This window comes from Equus quagga, chromosome 1 (genome assembly GCF_021613505.1).
Source record: "Equus quagga isolate Etosha38 chromosome 1, UCLA_HA_Equagga_1.0, whole genome shotgun sequence".
Taxonomy (NCBI): domain Eukaryota; kingdom Metazoa; phylum Chordata; class Mammalia; order Perissodactyla; family Equidae; genus Equus; species Equus quagga.
Genome location: NC_060267.1, coordinates 88,092,327 through 88,117,210, shown reverse-complemented (window position 1 = coordinate 88,117,210; position 24,884 = coordinate 88,092,327). Strand labels below are relative to the sequence as shown.

The window sequence follows — 24,884 nt, the reverse complement described above, 5'->3', positions numbered from 1 at the left end:
TGGGGGCATTTCAGAGCAGTGGACAAACCACCTCCATGTGTTGTAGCCATGAAGCCCTGCGCTGGAATTCCACTCCACGCCGTAGTCACTGTAGCACTTTTGGTAACACATCTACTGTCTCTGAGTCACAGCAGGCTTGTATGTGAAGTGAGTACACCTAAGGCATCAGCCAGGGGCCTGGCACGAAATAGATGGCATACTCAGCTGGGGTCACTGAGGAGTTTCAAAAAAGGACTCTTTATTTACAAAGGGCGTGAGAAGGGTTAAGGAACTCCTACAAGGACAGTGAAGCCCTCAAGGACTGGCAAAACAGGGAGTCAGGACCAATCCTCGGCCTGGAAGGACAAGGGGAGGTTGTGGCTACCAAACCCTGAAGTTGCCTGACAGGAGCTGTGGCTCTTGGCAGAGGAGCCCAGCCACTGTCAAGCCACACCTGGCAGGAAGGAGCCAGGGGAGTGAATTCCCTGACTTCTCCCTCCTCTCATCCTCCATGCTCCTTCTAGCATCTCTGGCAGATCCTGACCAGAGGCCAGAAGGACAGGTCTGCAGAGGCCAGCATCCAGAGCAAGCACAGGGCGGGGAGGGGATCTGGAGGAGCAAACGGAATATCCAGCTCACCTAAATCCCTGCCGGAGCTGGTCGGGGCTAAAAGGAGACCATCATCTGTGCCTAGCACAGCAGAGGGACATCACTACCCACTGGATCAGACTCTATTTGGCAGTTACTTATCAAAAGGCCACAATATCACTTTTATTCTCAGGTGGTAAAAGCCAGAATGAAAACAAAGACACGTGGTCATATCCCCAGAGTGAAAAACAAAACTTTTACAAAGTTGACAGATAACATTTATTAAAACATGTCATACAAAAGGGCATGGTCTCTTCTATAAGAAGAAAATATTAAACAGTAACATTCAGTTAAGTAAAACCATGCTGTACACTGAAGACAGCAATATATAAAGACGAAACTATTCAACGTTTGCAACACAGGCATAACATTTCACAAAATATCAATAAGATATGCACCTAATGATAATCTGTTTATCATCAAATGGTTTTGTGGTGTAAGAGTCACCTGACTTGCATAAATAAAGTAATTTTCTGGAAGAAACATTGGGAACCTCATAAAAGGAAAGAAGGCAGCAGCAACTGACATATGACAGGCTTCAAGCAACACTAAAAAAAAAAAGTCACATTTGCAAAATGTTCCAGCATCTTCCCATAGGGCACTATCAGTAGAGATCTGAAGTAAGAAATATGTACCTTTAAATATATAAGTAGCAAAGAAAAAACCTAAACAAACGAACCCTGGTTTCACTGAACAAAGTTAGTCACCCATGAAAGCAATTAAATCACAAAATTAGTGTGGCACAGATGGGGGTAGGGGTGGGGTAACACGTCGCTTGGTTTCTAGCATTCCTCAATGATCAGAGACCTTACGAGAGCAAAGACCTGGATTTGGTGTGATGGATCCGCTCCACCCTCACCCGGGGGCACAGCAAATCCCCTTCCCCAGAGGAATCACAGCCACGCTGCCCCTGCTCCGCCTCAACTCCACTTCCGCAGCAGCCTGGGGATGTGTGTGACTCCGCAGGAAGGAGCCACTGAGACTAAGCAGCTTTCCCAATAGCCAGAGTCAGCTTAGGCTCAGTTTAGTTCAGCAAATGCCCCCTAGAATGGAGGAGACCCCTCTGGGCAGACTCTTTGAAAGTAGTAGCCAAAATAAGGGACTGGAGGAAAGTAGAATCTAGAAATCAGAATCATCAGGCTGGGGCGTTGAGTGAGTGAGTGAGGGAAACCCTCAACTCTCAAGGAAAGGCTACCGCAGTCTTCCCTCAGTTAGCGGGTGATGTGTCTTTACCAAGTACATTATTGTCATGTGTGTATCTAAACTTAAAGGCATGGTATAAGTACTAATATTAATACCACTGGTGGTGCCTTGAAGCCCTTTCCCACTGGGATTGGAGAAAAACCACAGTTAAGACTCAAAGTGGGGGACGAATACCTTGGTTGTAGGCCACTGACACGATCCCTGAAAGACTGTTTGGAAAATGTTACCCACAACTATCCAAACTCTTTTGGAAGGATAAAGATTTTCTAAAGCTGTACTGAGGCTAAGGAGAGAGACCATCTATCCGACCCAGGACGGGCAGGAAGAAAAGGTAGTAAGACAGTCCAGTCTCCTAATCCTAAAAAGCAGAGTTTATAAAAATTCACTTTTAACATCCAAACTAAGGCGATCCCCTTCCCCCACCTCTCTGCACAGGGCCAGCATCTCAGAGGCCCAAGCATCTCACAGCGTCTGGGTCACCTGATCAGCAACCCAAATTTTTACGGAAACCCCAACTATCACAGAAAACAAAACAGCAGATGTGAGGAACTTACACTTTAGATCCTACATTTAGTAGCTGATGTCCATATAAGGATTTCTAAAAGATACTCCTCTCTTCACAACCCATTAAATAAGTCCCAGCACAACTGACTGCTTTCAAAACTACCAGCCAAGGGCTGCCCACCATGCCCGGCTGAACGAGAGCGCTTCATCGTCACTCACGACGAGGTGGCCGTGCTGATTTCAGCTTCACTGCAGGACCATGATTTTTCCAGAATACTTTCATTTCACCTCTCTGACTCCTCCCCAAATGTCCCAACGCTCATCTGAATATAATTTTTAATGGGAAACAGCACATCAAACCTTCTAAACAGGCAGAAAATGGTGTGCTAACACATGGGAGAGTGTGATCAGTTTTTGGCAGAACAAAATGACTTCACTGCCCTAGTATTGAAATTACTAGGAGTAATAAAACAACTTCTCCTCAAACATAATGGCGAGGCTCAGACCTAAGCCCCACTGGCTTCTGACATGAGGAAAAGAGAAGAAGCAATGGAGCCGGACTGTGCAGCCACCTCTCCACACTCCTGTCAGGGACACAGAGGAAGGACTGTCAACTGGTGAAGTTTCAACTCTAAGAGAAGAGGATATTAATGTGGCAAACAACCAAGAGGTAATATCTAGTTTCTAGGTTAAAAAATCTATCTATCTATCTATATATATATATATACTTATAATAAAGTTTTAAATACAAAGTGCTTTTTATATATCAAGAATGATACAGTGTTAATGAACAGATCCCTGTTTTGTAATCTTGATTACAAGAGTTAACTGGTAAATGAGTACTTTCTTTCCCCTTTCCAGACAATGTTCAACAAGTAAATGCCTTGGTGGTTGAAGCTTGAGGATCAGAGGCCATTGCCAGCAATGTCTATCACATTAGAGCAAAGTCAAACTTTTAAAACAAAATTTCACCCCAAATCCAAGAAAAGTTTTTATTTTAAGGAACAAGTTTCCACGTGGAAGTAACAGACCAGTAAGTTTATGGAAAAGTTGACATAGTGGTAGCACCCTGTCCTAGCCTGGTGATAACTTCAGGTATATTACACAGCTCACAAGCATCCTGAATATATGCTTCCTTTTTAACCTAAAACACCTCCATCTGACTGATCTGAAGAAAAGGTCTCAGAATAGCTGCTTTTCTTGTTGTTTTTTGGTAGGTATAGCTATGTGGACTTGTAAATTTATGCAGCTTTATCTATAATTTGGGAGCATGAATCTGTAGACTACTTTCTAAAATTAGGACTCCTTCTTTCCCCTGGTGAAAACACATTCCAGTACTCCTAAAGAACTGGTAGTATGAGCTCAGTGTACCCCTCTAAAACCATCTCTCCCACCAGTATATTTTCAAGACTCCTCTTTTCTTGGCCAGTTGTGTTTTTTCTTCCCCTCAAGTATAACCTGCCACTCAAAATTCTGCTACTCAGCAACTCTCACTCTGACAGTTGGAGTCTTACTGTAGCACTCTATTATAAACTCCTGAAGTTCACAGGTAACTCTCAGATATGACTTCTGACTCCTTCCCACTAACTGTGGTCACTGACTGACCTCTTTGGGAAGCACCATAATCTGAGAGAAACAGCTGGAGCGCCCAATGGTACCGTGGTCAGAGTCAAAGCAGATCCCACTGTGTGGATGCTACAATTCAACAAACAGGATTTGGGACAGCAAATCAATTAGAAATACCTATCACTGGCACTCTAGAGAATTACAATTAGACACAATTGCTCAAACTAAACGTTAGTACTAAAATGCAAAACTTTGCCTCATCTAGAGTCTGAAACGCAATGTGACAGTGGCATCTTACAGAAATTGAAGCTTGTACCATAAGTTTTGTTTCATACTTAGAATGTAATCCTCTTAGTATCTCCATATTTAGTTAAAATACCCTTTAGAAAGAATAAAACCAGACAAGAGAGCTGTTAATCAATTTCTCATCCTAGAATCACATGATTTTTAGCTTTTACATAAGTAGCATTTCATTCAGTGAAGCAGCTACCAAAACAAATCCACGTTACCTAAGTATAGTAAGAGCAAAACGAAATTCCAACATGACCTTGTAATAATGAGTGATTACAAATTGCTGCCACCTGAAATGGAACTGGCGGGTTGGAGTCCAGTTCCCAGCCAGGTGTCTGCATCACCAAGTCCACCTGCCTCGATCACATGGGCCTCCAGGCTTACCTGGCCAGCTGTGGGGGTGGGGGGGAGGTTAACTTAACCCCATTACCCACTCCAGGCCTGGACCAGAATATACAAATTTGAGGAATTAAATTTTTTAATTGGCCTACTTAGAGCTGGTCTTTCAGAAATATCTTCCTTTTCTTTTTAAGCTTCTCTCATAATAGCAAGTAGCACGCATCATCTGTGCCCAGATTTGCATAATTACCATAGTTTATTTTTGAGCCTGCCACTCAAGGGCCAGATTCTATTTTTAGTTAGCCTCAGTCGTATTCTGCTCAGCCTTTGCAGCTTCGTAGGACTTGGTACAAGAAGTCACATGCCTGTGGAAACTGTCCCTCCACATAAATCTCTTTGCACAGATATTACACTCATACGGCTTTATGCCTGTGTGAATTTTCATGTGGCCCACGAGATGATGCTTCATTTTGAATTTCTTACCACAGACACCACAGCCATAAGGCCGAAGACCAAGGTGCATGCTCATGTGCCGATCTCTCTGACTCTTGTGAGTGAAACTTTTCCCGCACTGACAAGGATACAGCTTGTCAGTGGCTGAGAATCCTAAATGGGAAGCTTCTTCTTTAATCCCTGTTACCATTTCAATATTCTCACTGTAGCCTGCTGCTAGGGCAGCCTCCTGTCTGTGCCCAATTAGATTCCCATCCGACCTCTCTCCAGAAAACTCTTCCATGGAAGAGCCATAGAAATCCACCTGCTCGTCATAATTGCTTTCATCAGCCTGTCCGTCAAACTCTGCTTCGACTTTTTTTTCCCCTATGTGAAAGTCCTCCTCTACTCCTGAAGGCTGGACTGAGTGCTCTGTCTGCATGGTATTGATGGACTCAGTGACCTGGTGCTCGTCGTAGGGTGCATGCACATCCATGCCCTCACACGCCTGTTCAAAGCGCTCGGGCTTCACGTGGATCCAGCGTTTGTGAGCCATTATGCTGGGCTTGCTGTACATGGGCCGGGTGTAGTGGAACTCAGCGCTGTCGCTGGCCCCCTCCTCGCCATCCTGGCTTGCCATTTCAGTGCTCAGCCTGTCATGCTCTGTGGATGAGTTGCTGGGAAGGTATTCGTGCTCAGTGAGCTGAGATGACAGCTCATCTTTGGTGCTCTCCTCTTCATTCTCTCCATCCCTCAGTTCTTGAGCTTTGGGGAAATCAGTATGGCCCCCAGAGCCCAGCTCAAAGCTCTCTACCAGGCCATTATAACTACTGCTGCTTGGAGACTGGTGGTCACTGCTGTGATTTAGCTTCTGACAAAGGACTGTAGGGTTTCCCTCTAAAACCTCAGTGCATTTGTCTACCACATGCCACATCTGGAGGAAGCTTGCTGCTGTTAAATAACTAACAATTTCTGGAGCAGGCATTACTAGACGTCCAGTATAACTAGACAGGAGAATGTTCTCAAACACTCTGGGGTTCATCACATCAGGCAAAACAATCCTCCTGCTGTTTTTCAGGAGTACCTGGTCACAAAAGTACGGTGAACTGGCAGCAAGAACAGCTTTGTGTGCCCGGAAAATGTGGCCTTGGACAACAATGGAGACATCACACAATTGTCCCTGCTGGCGCTGCTGGTTCAGTTTCTGCAGAATGGTGCTGGAAAAATCAGGAAATTCTACTCGAAAAGAGTTTGTTCCAGGCTCCATTTCATCACAAATCTTGTTCAGTGCTACAAGAGAAAGAAAAATTAGTACTAATTCTAGCCCAAAAGGAAGCTTATTGATCACTAAGAAAACTAAGACACGTTCCGTAGTTCCATAAAGCCCCCTTGCCTGTGGGCGCAGTGGGTGGAGCATCCACTCCCCAGAGCAAGGGGCACAGGTGTGAGTGCGCCAAAAGCAGGAACCACCCCCATTCTTCATGGTATTAACTCTGGATTTTACCTGTGTCTGTGACTGACAGAACAGAATCCACAGAGATACTTGTAAGCTATACAAATCCTCTAAGTAAAACGAAGTAAATATTTCTAGTCAAAACAAACATGATACCTATAAAAACGACAGAATTTTCAGGAGGCCTCAGATTCAACCCAAATTTGCCACGCTGGGGTGAGAAAGTGAGAATGGAAGTGTGGGAAGAAGGAAAAACATATGTAAAGGCTCTGAGGCAGGAATGAACTCAGCAACTGCAGGGAACTGACAGGAGGCACGAGGCTAGAATCCAGTGAGGGGGCAAAGGGGCTGCAGTGGTGAGGCCAGAACAATCGTGCCTTTGGTCCTTTGGCACCATGGGGGCAAACTCACTAAGGCCCCAAACAACATGAGTTTTTCTAAGTTGCAGTCAGAATTTTAGCCCATTAAGAGCTTCTGATAATGTAAAGCAGAATGAACGGCAAGCAGAATGAACCTTCTATGTGGTGGTCTCCAAACTGTTTAAGAAAGTTATAGACCAGGGGCCGGCCCGGTGGTGTAGTGGCTAAGTTTGCATGCTCTGCTTCGGTGGCCTGGGGTTTGCAGGTTCAGATCTTGGGTGCAGGCCTACACACCGCTCATTGAGCCATGCTGTGGCAGGTGTCCCACATACAAAATAGAGAAAGACTGGCACAGATGTTAGCTCAGTGACAATCTTCCTCAAGCAAAAAGAGGAAGACTGGCTCAGCGCCAATTTTTCTCACCAAAAAAAACCTCCCAAAAATTTATAGACCAAAGAGGATAGTAAACATTGTCCCTGTTATCGAATGAACTCAATCTGAAAATAAAGTTATAACAAAGAATAAGGGATTACCTTATTGTTACCTCATTGTTGTGTTGTTACTGTAAATATATGTTGTGGGCTAAGTTAAGCATTAGACAATATCTATCAAGAGCAATCAACAAGATGAACTCTGCTAGAGATCCTGCTCATGTCCCATAATTCCACAGTAAATTAAAACAAACCAGAAAACCCAACAGATTTATCAGTGCTATTTGTCACCTGGCTCTAATTCTATACCCAAACACTGCTAACTACAAGGTTTTCTAACTATAAGATAAAAGAATCAGACAACCTAAACAAAGACTGAAAGTTATCTTTGAGAGATAGGGAGAAATGCCAAGAGAAGAAACCGATGTCTCTTGAGTTAATTACCGTATACTATGGACTGCTACCTTTTTTCACTTCATCTTTATAATGACTCTGCAAATGTAGGGATTGATATTCTCAGGTTTAGCCATTTCAAGGAAGTTTCCTAAGACTAAAATAAAAGCTAGTTTTTATTAAGTTGGGATTTGAGCCTAAGTCTCCATGACTCCACAGACTATGCTATTTTTCCCATCACATCACACTGCCTCTTCTAAGGAGATATCAGAACACCAGATTAGTCATTAATAATTTTAAGAGGTTAAGACAGTGCTTTTAGAATAAAGTATTAATTTATGGCTTACAGTTCTTAAAACATTTCATAATAACTTAAAAATAGACCAGGAAACAAATTATTTAGGTATTTATAATTTCAAAAGGAAAAGTTTTGAAATTTATGGACTAATTTACAGACTACAGGTATGTAAATTCTGAGAATTACATCTGGGCAAACAGCTTCTCTGCTAGATCTCATCACTGCAGAATTTCATTTTTAGCTACTTGAAAGAAAAGGGGGGAGGGAATAATACGCACATGTAAAAAAAACTTAGAGAAAGCTGTATAAAAAAATCTCTCTCCACTATTTATTCCTAGTCCCTCCACCAAAGGAAATTACCATTAACAAACTCCTGTATATATTTCTAGAAACTTCTCTGTGTATTTTTCAGAATACATCATATATATCCTTTAAAAATTCCTACCCAAATGGGTTCATTACCTACATTTTATTCTGCACTTAGCTGTGGTCACTTAATGGGCTTGCAGATCATGTGGCATGCTATAGGCTGATTGTGTGCCCCAAAATTCATATGTTGAAACCTGTTCCCCCAATGTGATGGTGCTTGGAGATGGAGGCCTTTGGGAGGTGATTAAGTCATGAGGGCAGAGCTGTCACGAATGGGATTAATGCCCTTATAAAAGGGACAACAGAAAATTCCCCTGCCCCTTTGGCCATGTGGAGGACACAGTGAAAAGACAGCTGGCTCTCTATGAACCAGGGAGCAGGTCATCACCAGATACCAAATATGTCGGTGCCTTGACCTTGGACTTCCCAGTCTCCAGAACTCTGAGAAATAAATTTCTGCTGTTTATGAGCCACCCAGTCTATGGTATTTTGTTATAGCAGCCCAAATGGACTAAAACATCACATTAGCACAAAAAGAGCTAACTCACTCTCTTTAATGGTTACACAGTTTCCTGCTAAATGGATGTATAATTGAAGCAGTTCTCTCCTTATAGAATTTCAATTATCCAGGGTTTTGAAATTATGAGCAATGCTATAATGGACATCTGTGTATAACTATCTTGGTGTATCTTTGGAAATATCCATAGGGTAATTTCTACCAGTGGAATTGCTGGGTCAAAGGGCTGTGCATTTGACATTCTGATATACATTACCAAACCACTTTCCAGAAAGGTTGTGCCAAGTCACACTCCTACCAACGGTGATGGAGTCTATTTCCCCACACCTTTACCAACACTGGGCATTATCAAACAAAAAAGAAGTCTGAAAATCTCCTAAATGAATAATCCATGATTCACTGTTGTTTCGATCAACATTTCTTTAATTCTGAATGAGACTGATACTCTTTACTCGTGTTTACTGGTTATTTTTTCTTCCTACAAATTATCAGTCATGTCCTTTGCTCAAATAAATTGGGTAATTCATCTTAGTGATTTGCAGTTTTTTTAATCAATTTATAAAATTAACTAATTACTCAATCTTTGCTTTTATGGCTCCAGGGTTTTGTATTAGACACGGAAAGGCATTCCTGACTCCAAGATTATTATAAAAAGTAAAAAAAATTATTAAGGCTTTTTTCCTGGGACCATTTTTTAAAAAGCATTTAAACTTTTAATAAGCAAGGAGTATATTTTGGCATAATGAGTAAGGTTGGGATCCAGTCCTTTTCCCTCCAAAATGGCAAGCCTATTTTTCCAACACTATTTACTGAATAACTCATCTTTTCCTCAAGATTTCAAGTATCTGTTGTGGAATTTTAAATGAGAATAAAACTTTTTAAAAACAGCTCAATAAAAATAAATGCCCTAAGTGATGTTGCAGAAAATCATGGAGTAGGAAGCTCTCGGGGTCAGTCCCTCCACCAAAACAACCAGTAAGCCTTTAAAATGATCAGAAACAATTATTTTGGAACTTTGGAATCTGATCAGACACTTACAGCAACCAACGCAACTCTTGAGGAAGGGAGAGAGACTGCTGAACCTCGCTACAAGAGCAGTGTGTGCCAACTGGCTATAATCCCCACTTCTCACCCTGTGGCAGCCTGCAGGATGGTGAACCACATTCCTAGAGTGGCTGGCTTATGCCAGGGTGGACAGCAAGGACTGTGTCCTCCAAAAATTGGGGGCTTTGTATCTGGCCAGTTCTAATGGACCCACATAGCTTTGTTTTGGCCCTCTCTGGCTGCAGTGGCTTCTGAAGCAGCATCTATCACAAATTTTCAAAGACAAACATACTTTCCCCTGCTACTCCCTGGGTGAAAGCATTTAAGGAAATCTCTGTTAGGTCACAGGCTGACTGCATAGACAAAGCAACAGAAACTTCAGGACCACGTGCAACAAGGAATACAGAATATTTGGAATATTTTCCAAAACAGTTTGGAAAAATCACCATACAGACACTGCAGCTCTCAACAAGTGACAAAAGGAACCTCCTAGGAGGGGAAGAATCTAATTTCAAGAGTTACCACATTAGAATACTCAAACTGTCCAGTTCTCAAAATTACAAAGTATATAAAAAAAAGGAAAATATGGTGCATTCACAGGGAAAAAAAAATTTAGACACAATCTACCCCTGAGGAATTCCAGACCTTGGAATTACTAGTCAAAGACGTTAAATCAACTGTCTTGTATGTAGTCAAACTGCTACAAAAACTATGAACAAAGAACTAAAGGAAATCAGGAGAACAATGCCAATAAAAAGATAGGAATTATAAAAAGGAACCAAATAGAAATTCTGGAGCTGAGAAGTATAATACTTGTGTTATGGGCTTAAGTGTGTCCCCCTAAAACTCATATGTTGAAATGCTAATTCCCAATAGCCCAGAATGTGATATTTGAACACAGGGCCTTAAGAAAGGTAATTAAGTTATTGAAATGGGGTCATCAGGGGCTGGCCCGGTGGCACAGTGGTTAAGCATGCACATTCCACTTCGGCAGCCCAGGGTTAGCGGGTTCGGATCCTGGCTGCGGACATGGCAGTGCTTGGCAAAGCCATGCTGTGGTAGGCATCCCCCATATAAAGTAAAGGAAGATGGGCATGGATGTTAGCTCAGGGCCAGTATTCCTCAGCAAAAAAAGAGGAGGATTGGCAGCAGTTAGCTCAGGGCTAATGTTCCCCCCCCCCCCCACAAAAAAAAAGGAGGGGCCATTAGGGTGGGCCCTAATCCAATCTGACTGGTGTTCTTATAAGAAAATTTGGACATACAGAGAGACATCAGGGATGTGCGCAATGTGAAGACACAGTGAAAAAGTGGCACCTGCAAGCCAAGGAGAAAAGTCTCAGGAAAAACCAAATCTGCTGACACCTCAATCTCTGACTTCTAGCCTCTGGAATTGTGAAAAAATATATTTTTGCTGTTTAAGCCACTTAGTCTGTGGTACGTGTTATGGCAGATCTAGGAAACAGACACAAGTTGAAATAAAAGATTCAGAAGAGGAGTTCAATGGTAGATTTAAGCAGGCAGAAGAAAAAAAATCAGCAAACTCAAAGATAAAGCAATTGAAATTTTCCAGTCTGAGGAGTAGAAAGAAGAATGAAGAAAAATGAACACAATCTGGTGTACCTGTGGGAAGCCATCAAACGTACCAATACACACATCATAAGAGTCTCAGAAGAAGAAAGGGTAGAAAAGGTATTAAAAGAAATAATGGTAGAAAATTTCCCAAATTTGATAAAAGACATAAACATACACACCCTAGAAGCTCAAGAAACTCCTAGTAGGATAAAGTTATAGATTCACATGAGACACATTCTAAGTCAAACAGTAGAAAGCCAAAGACAAGTGAGAATCTTCAAAGCAGCAAGAAAGAAGTAACTCATCATGTAAAATGCATCCTCAATAAGATTAACAGCTAATTTCTCATCAGAAACCATGGAAGCCAGAAGGCAGTGGTATGACATATTTAAAGTGCTAGAAGAATAATTCGTCAACCAAGAATTCTGTATACCACAAAACTATCCTTTCAAGAATGAAGGAGAAATTAAGACATTCCCAGATAAACAAAAGCTAAGAGTGTTTGCTACCAGTAGACCTCCTCTACAAGAAATGATAAAGGAGTCCTTGAGGCTGAGATAAAAGAACACTAGATAGTAGTTCAAAGCCATATGAAGGAATAAAGACTACGAGTAAAGGTAATAAGTAAATACAAGAGCCAATATTACACTTTTGGTTTACAACTCCTCTTTTTTTCCTGTATGATTTAAAAAGCAAATGAATAAAACAACAATTTAAAAATCTATGTCAATAGGCATACAATGTATATTAAGAGCAATCTGTGACAATAACACTACTCAGTGGGAGGGATGGAGACGTATAGGAGCAGAGCATTTGCATACTACTGAAACTAAGTTTGAACTTGTCAAACTAGGTTGTTATAAATTTAAGATGTTAATTGTAAACCTCAAGGTAACTACTGGGAAAATAACCAAAAACACACATGAAAAGGAAAGAAGGGAATCAAAATGGTATACAAAGAAAAAAAATCAAATATTTTTAAAAGGCAGTAAAAAGGCATTTTTAAAAGGGAGGAATTCAAGAACAAAAAAGATACAAAATACAGAGAAAACAAATAGCTAAATGGCAGAAGTAAACCCTTGTTTATCAGTAATTACTTTAAGTAAATGGATTAAACTTTCCAATTAAAAGGCAGAATGGATTAAAAAACATGATTTATCTATATGTTGTCTATCAGAGACTCACTGTAGATATAAAGGCATAAAGAGATTGAAACTAAAATGACGGAAAAAGATATTCCATTCAAATATTAACCAAAAGAGAGCTGGGATGGCTATATCATTATCAGACAAAATAGATTCTAAGTCAAAAAGTTTACAAGAACAAAGAAGGACATTATATACTGATAAAAGGTTCAATCTATGAAGCAGATATAACAATTATAAAACATATATGCACCTAACAAGAGATATATAAATGAAACAAAAAGTAACAGAATTGAAGAGAAAAACAGACAGATCTACAATAACAGGTGGAGACTTCAATATTTCGCTTTCAATAATGAAGAGAAAAACCAGATAGAAGATCTGTAAGGAAATAGAGGACCTGAACAACATTATAAATCAATTATACTTAAAAGACATACAGAATGCAAATAAAAAGGAATGACATTCTGATATATGCTACAACGTGAACACTGAAAACATTATGCTGAAACATCATGCTAAACATTAACTTAAATCAGACACAAAGGACAAACATTGTATAATTCCACTTACACAAAATATCTAGAAGAGGCAAATTCACAGAGATACAAAGTAGATTAGAGGTTACCAGGGCCCGAGGGAGTGAGGAATGAGAGTTAACTGCTTAATGAGCAGAGTGTTTCTGTTTTGGGTGATGAAAACATTTTGGAAACAAACTGGTGCTGGTTGCACAACATTGTGAGTGTAATTAATGCCACTAAATTGTACACTTGAAAATGGTTAAAGTGGCAAACTGAATGATACATATATTTTTTACTGCATATTAAAAAAAAAAAAAAGTCATGTAACTTCATTTTTAACTGTGTAAAGGCGGTAACAGTCCTTGTAATTTAGTAAGTATCTGACCTCCACCCTTAACTTTGAGTGCGGGTGGCATTTCTACATATTCCCTGACCTTAGGAACATGCAAAGCCTGCACCTCTCCTACAGCTTTTCCTACTACCATAAGCAACAGTTACAAACTCACAGCCAGCTGTGACCTATATTAATAGTATAGCTGCTGTTTCAATTGTTTACAAGACTTTCATAGAAGTAATCAACTCACTTAAAAAGTCATTAAAAAACCCCATAACATAAAACACTATATGCAAGGTACTGCGGGGGATTTCCAAGATGATCAGGGAATGTCACTGTCCAGAGTCTTTTAACCTGCTAGGGGAGATAAAAAAACAACATGCATATAACCCTGTTACTCAAGGCAAAGTCTGATAAAAGCACCACAAGAGAATTACAAATGCGGGAGGAATTCAGAGGAGGGGACCAGATATACCCTACAGTTAAATATCCTGTCACTAGAAATACTGGTGTCACCAGGGTAAGAGGAAGCCTTCAGGGTAGCATATAATTCCTCCCATCTACCACATCCTAATCAAAATAATCTAAGAAATATGGAAAAATTGGCCTGAGTCCCAGAAACTAGGGCTCAAAGTTACCTATATGCCACAAACTTTAATTAAGGTTATGGTGAAGACTGGGTCAGACTAAAGGGAGATGGTGCCCCTGCAACTCCACCTGCTATACCAAGCAATCCTGGTACAGTAGCAGCAATCCTGCCAAAGGACCACAAATTTGGAAGGCCTGTAGCTAAAAAGCCAAGGTGGATCATGGGACAAATCTTGCAGATTGACAACATTCAGAGGTGGCTGTATAGGAATACCATACATTGCAAACTGCCTCAACAGAAATTTTTTTAAAACTTAACATGAGAGGGTGGGCTCATTAGTAGCCCCAGGAAGGAGGCAAAGGCACAGCCCATCATTTGCCAGCTGGACCAGGGAGACAAAAGTAGGCCCCTGGCATCACAATTTCACCAACACAGAAGAAAGTGCAAGAGCTACAGCTCTCCTAACAGGGCCTAAGACCTAGCCTCTGGCCCCAGTCACTCTACTCAAGCTAAGCCCGGGTGTCAATCTGGTTCAGCCCATCCTCCAGGTAAAGAGTTAAGAGTTGATTCTAATAGTATTCAGGTGTATGGGGAAGGATCCAAAAGCAATCCACCCACAAAATGGGACAATTTTGGACCTGAACAGAATGTTTCCCTCTAAACATGTAAACAGATCTACAATCTATAGATTGTAAATAGATTCTACAATAATAAAAAAGAAGAAAATAGCAAGGGACAAAGAGTACAGTTTAGATAGCATTTTTAAACTTATGTTTCCCACAAACTTATGAAAATATAGTCTCTGAATAAAGTATAAGGAAGATAAGACAAAACAGCAGAATGGTATGAAAAAAGAGCTGACAAATAAAGACAAGATGTAAGGAAACTAATAACTAGCACAGAAATTTAAACAGGTAATAAGAAGCAGAATTGCAACTGGAGAAATTGGAATCAATCACGCAGAAGGCACTTTAGGGGAACTTCTATTAGAATGAAGGAGGAGGATAAAAATATGAAAACAGCAAGAGAAGATAACAGAACGGAAGAACAGAGCATAGAGATCCAATGTATGGCTAATTAGTGTCCTTGAGAGAAAGAACAAAACAAACGGAGTAGAAGGAATAATCAAATAAAATTTTCATTAGAAGAAAACTTCCCTGCATGGAAAACCTTGAGTATTCAGAAGAGTTTTGTCCCAGTAGTGGGAAGAAATTAGCCCCAAACAAAACGCAGTTCTGGTCCTGTCAAAAAAAGAGTAAAAAGTCTGAAAAGATCAAACTATTTCGTAGTAACTTAATTGTGTTCCAGAAATAAGCTTGAATATATTTACATAATACAAAAATATCCTGAACCCAACAAGGTGAAAGTCATGCCTGGCATCCAATTAAAAAAATCACCAGGCATGCAAAGAAGCAGGAAACTATAACCGCTAATAAAGAAAGAGAGAGAGAAATCAATAGAAACAGATACAGAAATGACAGATTTATACAACTGGTAGAAAATTCTATATTCCGTTATGTTCAGGAACATTAAGCATATTTGGTAGACAGGGAAGCCATACAAAAAGACTCAAACCGAACTTCTACAGATCCCAACAAACACACACTGGATGGGAATAACAAAAGAATTAACACCGAAAAAGAAAAGATCAGTGAACTTGAAAACACAGCAATAGAAACAATCTAAAATAAAACAGAGAGAAAAAAGACCAAAAATAAAAAGGGAAGGGGGAACAGAGGACCAGTTAGCTGTGAGACAACTACAAGGTGTCTAGTTGGAGCCCCTGAAGAAGGGGAGGGTATAAAGGCTGAAATTTATTTCAAGAAATAACAGCCAAAATTGTTCTATATTTGATGAAAATGATACCCATAGATCCAAGAAGCTCAACAAACCCCAAGCACAAGAAGCAGGAAGAAAACTACACCAAGGCATATCATAATCAAATCATTTAAAAATCAGCAATGAAGAGAAAATCTTAAAAGTAGACAGAGAAAAAAGACCCATTGTGTACAGAGGACCAAAGAAAAGAAAGCCTGTAAACTTCAAAAGTAAAAAGAACAGAAACAAAAATACACAAAAACAAAAATAAGTCAAGCAAAACTATTAATATCAAAGTAAAATTCAATGTAAAAAGCATCAAATGGAATGAAAGTTTATTGTTAACTGATGAGTTCTATAACTCACAATGAGGGTTATGTTGTGAATTTTTGTGTGTAAATGTAGTGTAGACTTCAAAAAAATAAAACAGTGAGAGAAACATAATTGTAGTAAGAAATAGAAATATCTCTTTTAATCCTTAATAAATCAAGTAGGCAAAGGATAATTAGGATCTAGAGGTTTAGATTGGTATCATTAACAATGATAATTTAACTAAAATATACAACCTCTGTATCTTACAAATAATACACCTTTTTCAATTTTCATAGGACATTTACAAAAACAATCATATAAGTGGCCACAGAGAACATCAATAAATTCCCCAAAGCAGAAATGCATACACAGAGCACATTTGATTACACAATGTAATAAATCTAGAAAGAGTAAAGATAAATTTTAAAAAGCTCCCAACCTCAATAATTAAACAAAATTCTTAATTCTTAAAACAATGAAGAAATTAAAACTACAATGTCAAATTCACAAAATTAGGAGTAAGAAATGGAATATAATCCTAGAAACTTGTAAAAACAGAAGACAATTATACAATAATAAATTTTAAAGTCTCATAGATAAAAAGTTTTATAGAAAAATGTAAATTGTCAGAATTGACCAGAGAAGAAAAAAATCTTAACAGATCAATAACTGTGAAGAGATTACAAAACATGTTGAAATGATTTCTAAAGGTACACCAGGCCCAAAATATTTTATGGGAAAATTCTGTAAAACTAATTCCTATGCTATATAAACTGTCTCAGAGAGGCAAGAAGGGGGAAAGGGGATATAGGAGAAAACTTACTGATTATTTTTACATAAAACCTTGGTATCCAAACTTGACAACAAAGGAAAAACTATAATCCTAGCTCAAGTATTAACAGAGAGAGAAAAATCCTAAATCACATGGCACTCTGGTTTGTTTACTTTAATCTCTTGTGGGTTGAGTACATTGTGAGTGTGACAAGAAACTGATTTATTGGTTCCATCACTGAGGGCAGGATCCTAGGCTATGGTGAAACTCCCGCCAGAAAGCCATCTCATCTCACAAGCTCTTTCCCAGTTCTCTTCCATTCAAGACGACCCCTGGTGACACAGATCACTACCTGTGCCTCCTTCCACCAGTGACAGAGGGTGGTGGGAGATAAACCTGGAAAGGATGACTAGGACTACACTGCTGAAGGCTGAGTTTGAGCTTTAAATGTGGGCACGGGGTTAGCAGTGAAAACTTTTGAGTGACACATTGTGAAATATGTTCCAGAAGGATAATCTGCTGATAGACTTATACTAGGAACAAGTCTGAAAAAGAAGCTAACTTTAAGATTTCAGCAAGTACAGTCTAGGTTTGAGGCAAAGAAATAACAGTGAGCATGGAAAACAGAGGGGTAGAATTGATAGGATTAACTAAATCGGTTGGCAAGAAGATGTGACAGTACTGCTGGGTATGTTAAAAATCACACCATTAAGAAAGTGAAAAGATAATCTACAACATGGGAGAAAATATATGCAAATCATATACCTGGTAAGTAACCTGTATCCAGAATATATACAGAACTCTTGAAATTCAACCATAAAAAGACAATCCAATTGAAAAATGGGCAAAGCATTTCAAGAGATATTTCTCCAAAGAAGATACACAAATGAGTACACACAAAAAAGCTCAGTATCATTATTCATTAGGAAAATGCAAATCAAAACTACAATGAGATATCACTTCTCACCCACTCAGATGGCTATGATAAATAAGACAGATAATAACAGGTGATGGTGAGGATTTGGCAGGATTAGAATCCTCACACATTGCTGGGAGGAATGTAAAATGGTGCAGCCACTTTGGAAAACAGTTTGGCAATTCCTCAAAAAGTTGTAACTCAACAATTCTACTAGAACGTATATACCCAAGAGAAATGAAAACACATGATGTCCACAAAAACTTACACACGAATGTCCATAACAGAATTATTCATAATAGCCAAAAAGTGGAAACGACCCAAATGTCCTCAACTGGTGACGGGATAAATAGAATGTGGTATACCCATACAATGGAATATTATTCCATTTTATTATGTACTATGTATGTATTATTGTATTATGCCATTCTTTTGGCAATAAAAAATAATGAAGTACTGATAGATGTGACAACATGTCTAAACCTGGAAAACATTATGCCAAGTGAAAGAAGTTAGACACAAAAGACCACATCTTCTATGATTCCACTTATATGAACTGTCCAGAATAGGGAAATCCATAGACAAAAGCAATCAGTGGCTGCCAGGAACTATGGGGAGAGGAAATAAAGAGTGACTGCTGATTTTTTTTAGGGGGATGAAAATTCTAAAATCAGATTGTCGTGATGGGTACACAACTCACTGAATATACTAAAAAACTCTTAATTGCCTATGAATTATGTCTCAATAAAGCTGTTTAAAAAATAGAGTAATGCAAGGTAAACTAGTTACCAATACCCACTCTGAAGTTTCCCGATTGTACCTAGGAAAATGCCATAATTAGTAGGCATAATAACAGCACCTACTATTTACTAAATGCATGCATTGTACCAGAGTCTGTGCAAAGCACTTCATGTATTCTCTCTCATTTAATCCTCATAACAATCCACTCAATACGTATTTTTTATTCCTATTGTATAAATAGGAAATAAAGAGGCTAAAGTACTTGCCTAAGGTCATATAACTAGTGAGTGATGAAGATGTAATTTAAATTCAAAACACTTGCTCAGGCTCCTTATAGCCTGAGAGATGAGAGTAGAAGGTAAACGCAAATACTATTTTCACAAATAAATAACTGAAATGACCTATAGCACGCAGTGCATTCATAAACTCCAGAGCAAATTATTCACCATCCTCAGAACTAGTGAGGTACTAGCAACTTTACACGTCACTTTGCCCACAGTTTTTTAAAAAATCCTAACAGTAACAGTTCTAAAACAAACACACCAAGCCCAGCTCATTCCCTCCATGGTTCATGGGGGCTGTCTGGCTTTCTGTGAAGCAGAGGACGCAGAGCAAATATGGAAGAATCACTGAACTAGACGACCTCCAAGACTCCTCTCAACTTTGGTGAGTTTAACAGCAGCCTATATTAATTATTCAGTTGAGGAACTGTATGTCAAGTTTTATACACTATTTAAACACCAACTACATATCCTAAAAACACAGACGACAGCAATATAAGACAGAAGCAGACCCACTAGCTACTTGTCTTGAAACCCTCCAGAGATTTCTTAATCAGAACATATGGTAATTTGCATGCTTACTGTGGGTGCACATTTAAACACAGTAAATATTACTTCACTAAATCTAAAGACTGGCACAAATGTATAAAAATACCCACAGCCCATGCCTACCAAAATTCTTTATATTAGTCAAACGCTTTACAGTTCACCAAGCAGACTGTGTAAACTTGGGTCTTGTAATACTCCTGTGACACTAGTGAACAGTTAGCCATTGACGATTAGATAGCAGGTAACTAAAGCTATCTTTTTGTTTTCAGTTATAATTATAGCTTTTAGTTGTTCGCCCACCCATTGTTAACTGTGCTGTTTAGGCAATATACTATCTGATTCCCACTAGGTTCCTATAGATAACATCTCCTTGGTGCCTGGGTCACCATGGTAACAGATGTTTGAAAGCTGTTTTTCAGGAATTAGGACTGCCTTGTCCAGTTCAGGCCAGTCAAGACCACCAACCCATCAAGTGGGCCTGTGCAGGGGCCCAATAAGTGAACTTTCTGATGTCAAGAGGCTAAAAACTCCACCCTCAGATCATACTAATGCCACCACTTTGCGAACATGTGTCCTATGAAGAGGCATGAAGTTTGACTACGCTTGCGCAGATCATCAATTACCTCACTTCCAATCATCTATCCCCATACTTCAGACCACTCTGCCCCCATCCATAAATATCCGAGTCCCCATTTTTGCGGAGGCACATCTAGGACATTCTCCCACCTCCTCGCTTGGCTGCCTTGTGATTAAAACCCTCTCTCTGCTGCAATCTCGTCATTTCCATGATTGGCTTTCTGAGCAATGGGCAAAAACGAACCTGTCTCGGTAACATTTGTATCATCATACTTATTTTAAAGATGAGTAAACGGAAGCTCAGGAAGGTCAAGCTCGCCCAAGGTCACATATGTCAGAAATGGTATGTCAGGATTCAAACAGAAGTGTAATTTCAAAGCTGATATTTTTCTAAGTTAAAAAAACATCACTTAGCAGTAAGGTTTATCTGAAATCAAATGCTCTAACAGTACAACAACATATGGCAGTGATTGGCCTTAAAATGTGCAATATTTCTTCCTCAGACTTAATGAGGAAGAGAGGAGAAGTAAAAGAACCTGCTGCTCTAGGGCCATTAAATACACTTACATTATCATTTTTGCTGAAAAAGAAACCATTTTAGTAAATAATTTTAAAAACTGTATTTTTAGCAAGTTTATGGCTTACCTAATGCAAAGTCGTATTCCTGGGATAAAGTTTCTTATGCCATGGCCATCAAAAAAGTATGAATGAGTGAGGAAGAGGAATCCATCTCTCAGCTTTGCTTCACATAAAAATCACACTGACTTCTGAAAGGAAAAATCATGTTGAAAATGTAAGAGTTGTTGGTGTCATTCACCGTGTACACGTGCTTTGCTAATAAACACCACAGGTGTGTGAACAGCAGAAAGAAAACTAACCAAGATTAGTATTTTGTTATTATATTAACTTCTATTCTGCACCTTCTTAGCTTCTACCTTTGTATTTTTAAAATAAACTTTTAATTTTGGAATAATTTTAGATTTACAGAAAAGTTGCACAGAACGCCGAGAACTCCTGTGTGCCCCTCACCCAGTTCCCTTTAACGTTACCATCTTACATTACCAGGGCACATTTGTCAAAAATAGAAAGCCAACACAGGTCAATGCCTACGTAATTCCGCAGAATTAAAATATCCTTTGGAAAGCGTTTTCAGTCTCCAGACCATTGTCAGTCAGCATGCCTATATTTTCTCCTACTTGGAACACTTTAGCCAAAGAACTTAGTAAAACTTATTTTAGAATTTTTAAAAAACAAGCTACCTACTTTATGAAGTTTGATTCGTGTCTCCCTTTAAGTCAGAGCTGAACATTTTACTTAAAACTTCAGGGCAAATGTTCCATTGTGGCAAACTCTTTGAGATTCAAAAGAGAAGGTATTGTTCTGACCCCCAACTCCCCACTTATCAGTTATCCTACTATTACATTACAATAAAGCCAAGGAAATGTTTTTAACTGCACCCTCATATTCATTAGAATTCAGGATAATAAGTTCAAATCAAGAAAGCAGAAACAGTGCTTGTTTCATGAAAATTATTAGCTACATACCCCCAAAATAAAAGGAAAATTTTTTCCTCAATGTTACAAATAAGACAAAAATCTCTTTCTAGTCTAACTGCAAATATAAATGAGGCAAAAAGGAAAAGTTTATGAAAATGACACAGAGCATAGTCAATCAAGTTTAAGAGGCATATTTATAAATTTCTGAAATCAAGATGTGATGACCAGGTTAATAGTTGTCACGGCCTTAAGGATAGAGCATTCCTGGGAGTGTCATCAATGTTTTTTGTTTTTCTGGGGTTTTTTTTGCTGAGAAAGATTAGCCCTGAGCTAACATCTGGGCCAGTCTTCCTCCACTTTAAATGTCTGCTGCTGCCACAGCATGGCTGACAAATGGTGTAGGTCTGCACTCAGGATCCACACAAACCCAGGCCACCAAAGCAGAGGACACGGAACTTAACCACTACAACACGGGCTGGCTCCTCATCAATGTTTTTGATGGTACAAAGGCCAACACTGGGAAAAGCAAGGATATAACTCTGAATTGAAAAGTATTCAAAAGAGTAGGAATGTTAAGAAGTTTAATGAACACTTTAACCAATCTATTTCACTTATTTTTTCTTTTTATATATACGTTAGAATATTATTTTAAAATGTCTAAATAAGTCTAAACATTTTTCAGTAAGAATTTTTAAAGACCTAAATGATGATAAAGCATATGCCATAGCTTAACTGGCAGTGTTTTCTCCTTCTTTGGTGGTACATAAAATAATCGATGGTATCTAGAGTTCAATACAGTTGTAATTCAGCTGTTACATCTTACAAGAAAGCTTGATAAACTCTCTCACAGGCAAACTGACAGCTTAAATAAGGTAACATAAAACAAAGACCTCTCCCATCGGAAAGCATACAAGAAATAATACATAATTTTGGGTTATCATAATAAAAGGGCTATTTTCCCAACACTAAGAGTTTTCTTCATGTGAAAAGTAAAATCTACTTTAAATTTCTTACTTATGGCAGATTCCTGCACTGAATCCAAGGAATCTGGAGGGAGGAGAGCCAGGAACCTACTGCAAGTAGAAAACTTAAGAGAGATTTTAACTGAATTCTTTTAAACAAACTCCTTTACTAAGGACCTTAGCTGTGAAGACAGCAGGCATCAACAAACGGAGGTTCAACTTAATGTTCCTAAAGGCTACAGAACGAATTTTTAAAATCACATTTTCAAAGAGCTTGTTAGTTTCAGGCATTTCCGATGAGCAATTTTTTTTTTGTATTGTGGTACAACATACTTAACATAAGATTTATCATTTTAACCATTTTGAAGTGTACAATTAGAGGCATTACAACGTTGTGCAACCATCACCACCATCCATTTCCAGAACTTTTTCAGCATCCCAAACTAAAACTCTGTATCCATTAAACAATGACTCTCCATTCCCTCCTCCCCTCAGCCCCTGGTGAACTAAAGTCGCTTTCCTGTCTCTATAAATTTGCCTATTTTAGATACCTCATATAGGCAGACTCATACAATATTTGTTCTTTTGTGTTTGGCTTATTTCTCTAGTGAGTAAAGCACTAGAGGAAAAAAAGCATTCTGTAAAGCAAAGAATGAACTCCAAATTACTAGGTTTCTCATAATTTAACTATACATACTGACAACCTCTGACATATCCAGTGCTCCCAGAAATTCTGCTACTGTTCCATGAGCCCCAAGGGGCAGAGGATTTCAGACTGACCCTTTTCTAGCCTGTGGACAGGCCTGGTTAACAGCCATAAGTCAAAGAGCAGGCTCCTGAGAGCCCTGGAGGGCATCCTGGGGTAACTGGATGGAGCAAAGGGAAGTAGGGAGCTGCGCAGGCCTGAAAAACCACAGGTAAGAAAAGGCAAGGATCCTCAAGCTACTCTGGCCCTGAGAAGCCTTCCTATCTACCCACCAGGAGCAACTGCACCCTGACACTTAGGTTGGGCGACACCTGTCAGAGCTGAGGCCAGACTGTGGTTTAGTCACTGAGAATGTCACCAGTGCAGGAAGCTTCACGGGGTCATGAGTCACCTTCCATGGCTCAGAGGTCCGGGCAGGCCTGCCCTGCCCCATCTAGACAAACCCAGTTAGGAGAGGCAGAAATAAGAAGACATAAAATTGGCAGAGAGAGACAAACACAGATGGCCAAAGAACTGGACTGACCGGCAGGTCACGAATGAGAGTAGGACAGAGAAGAAAACACAGGGTCAAGAGACATAGAAGGAAGGTGGAGACAGAAATCAAGACAGGGCCTGAATCCTAAGAGAGACAAGGTGGAGAGAATGACAAAGTTGACAGGGGCCGAGTTGAGAGGCAAAAAGAGCAGATGACAACAGGTGACAGAGACAGCAACAGAGAAAACAGCGGTAAACAGAGAGAGAGAACCAGCGGAGTCCGCGCACAGCCTTTCTCCCGGCCCTGGCTCGAACCCGAGGCCGCCAAGCCCACCCGGCGTCCCCGAAAGGCCGGCGGCCGGACTGGGGCAGGATCTCTAAGCGATCCGGTCCGCCGAGGTCCGCCGCCGCGGGGTGACCTTGGGCGAGACGCTACCTCGGGGGCCTCGGCGTCGCGGTACGCGCGCCGGGCTGGCCGGAGACCGCACGACTCGGACTCGGGGCGCTGGGACTCCAACCGCCCCCGCGCGACTCATAAGCATCCCGGTCGGCGGAACGGGCCCGGCGGGGCCGGCGGTGAGCGCCGGGACCCGCGGAGAAGCCCATAAACCTCTCCGGCTTCCCTCCCTGGCTCCTCGCTACCCGTTGTCCCTCGTCCGCCGTACCTGCCAAGGGCTCCGCGCTCACACAGCCCGCCCGCGGTACACTTTCCGCCGCCGGCGTCAGGCCCGTTCAACCCGTCGCTGCCGCGACCGCCACAGCCTGTGCCTCCCGCTCCCGGAAATGCTTCCCAGTCCCGCCCCCTAAACGGTCAGTGCTTCCGGGGGTGCGTCAGCGAGTGAAAGCGATGTGCGCATGCGGACTCACATTCGGGGCGGGGCGTTAGGAGAGGGCTCCGGGATAGACGACGCCTGCGCAGTATCGTCTGGAGCCGTGCAATCAGCTTTAGGGGTTGTGGGACAGCTACTGGGAATTGCGGAGCTGATACCGACTCCTAAACCCTTTTTAAACTTTGACCTATCTCAACCTGCCTAGCAGAGATTGTCAAATCCGTCTCTGCCTCCATAGCGGCTTTGGCATGCAGTGGATGCTCAGTAAATGTTCAATGAAAGGACCAGTGCATTCCATGTGGGCCCCGCTAGCGGAAAAACCTCATTTTGTTCAGGTAGCAAAGGAGATCCTTTGATCTCAGGGGACATCACCCCAGCTAGAGGGAATGACTCATAATTGGTCTAAACTGTTCATGATAATCTCATTCTCATTAGCCAGTACAATTCTTCCTCAATTTACAAGG

The 24,884-nt window shown here is 40.4% G+C and overlaps 1 protein-coding gene across 2 annotated transcripts; it reads right to left on the bottom strand.

The window, feature by feature from the left end:
* Positions 1-828: 828 nt before the first annotated feature.
* ZBTB43 (zinc finger and BTB domain containing 43) lies at positions 829-24,382 on the bottom strand. Of its 2 annotated transcripts, XM_046679648.1 has the most exons (3): positions 24,256-24,370; positions 20,598-20,719; positions 829-6,252 (listed from the first exon to the last, which is right to left on the bottom strand). In XM_046679648.1, the coding sequence occupies exon 3, from the start codon at positions 6,227-6,229 to the stop codon at positions 4,826-4,828; it is 1,404 nt and encodes a 467-aa protein (XP_046535604.1). In that variant the 5' UTR covers positions 6,230-6,252; positions 20,598-20,719; positions 24,256-24,370; the 3' UTR covers positions 829-4,825. The 2 variants fall into 2 exon arrangements, with proteins under 2 accessions (XP_046535604.1, XP_046535614.1); XM_046679658.1 differs by lacking the exon at positions 20,598-20,719 and having other exon boundaries at positions 24,256-24,382.
* Between the last annotated feature and the right edge of the window lie 502 nt (positions 24,383-24,884).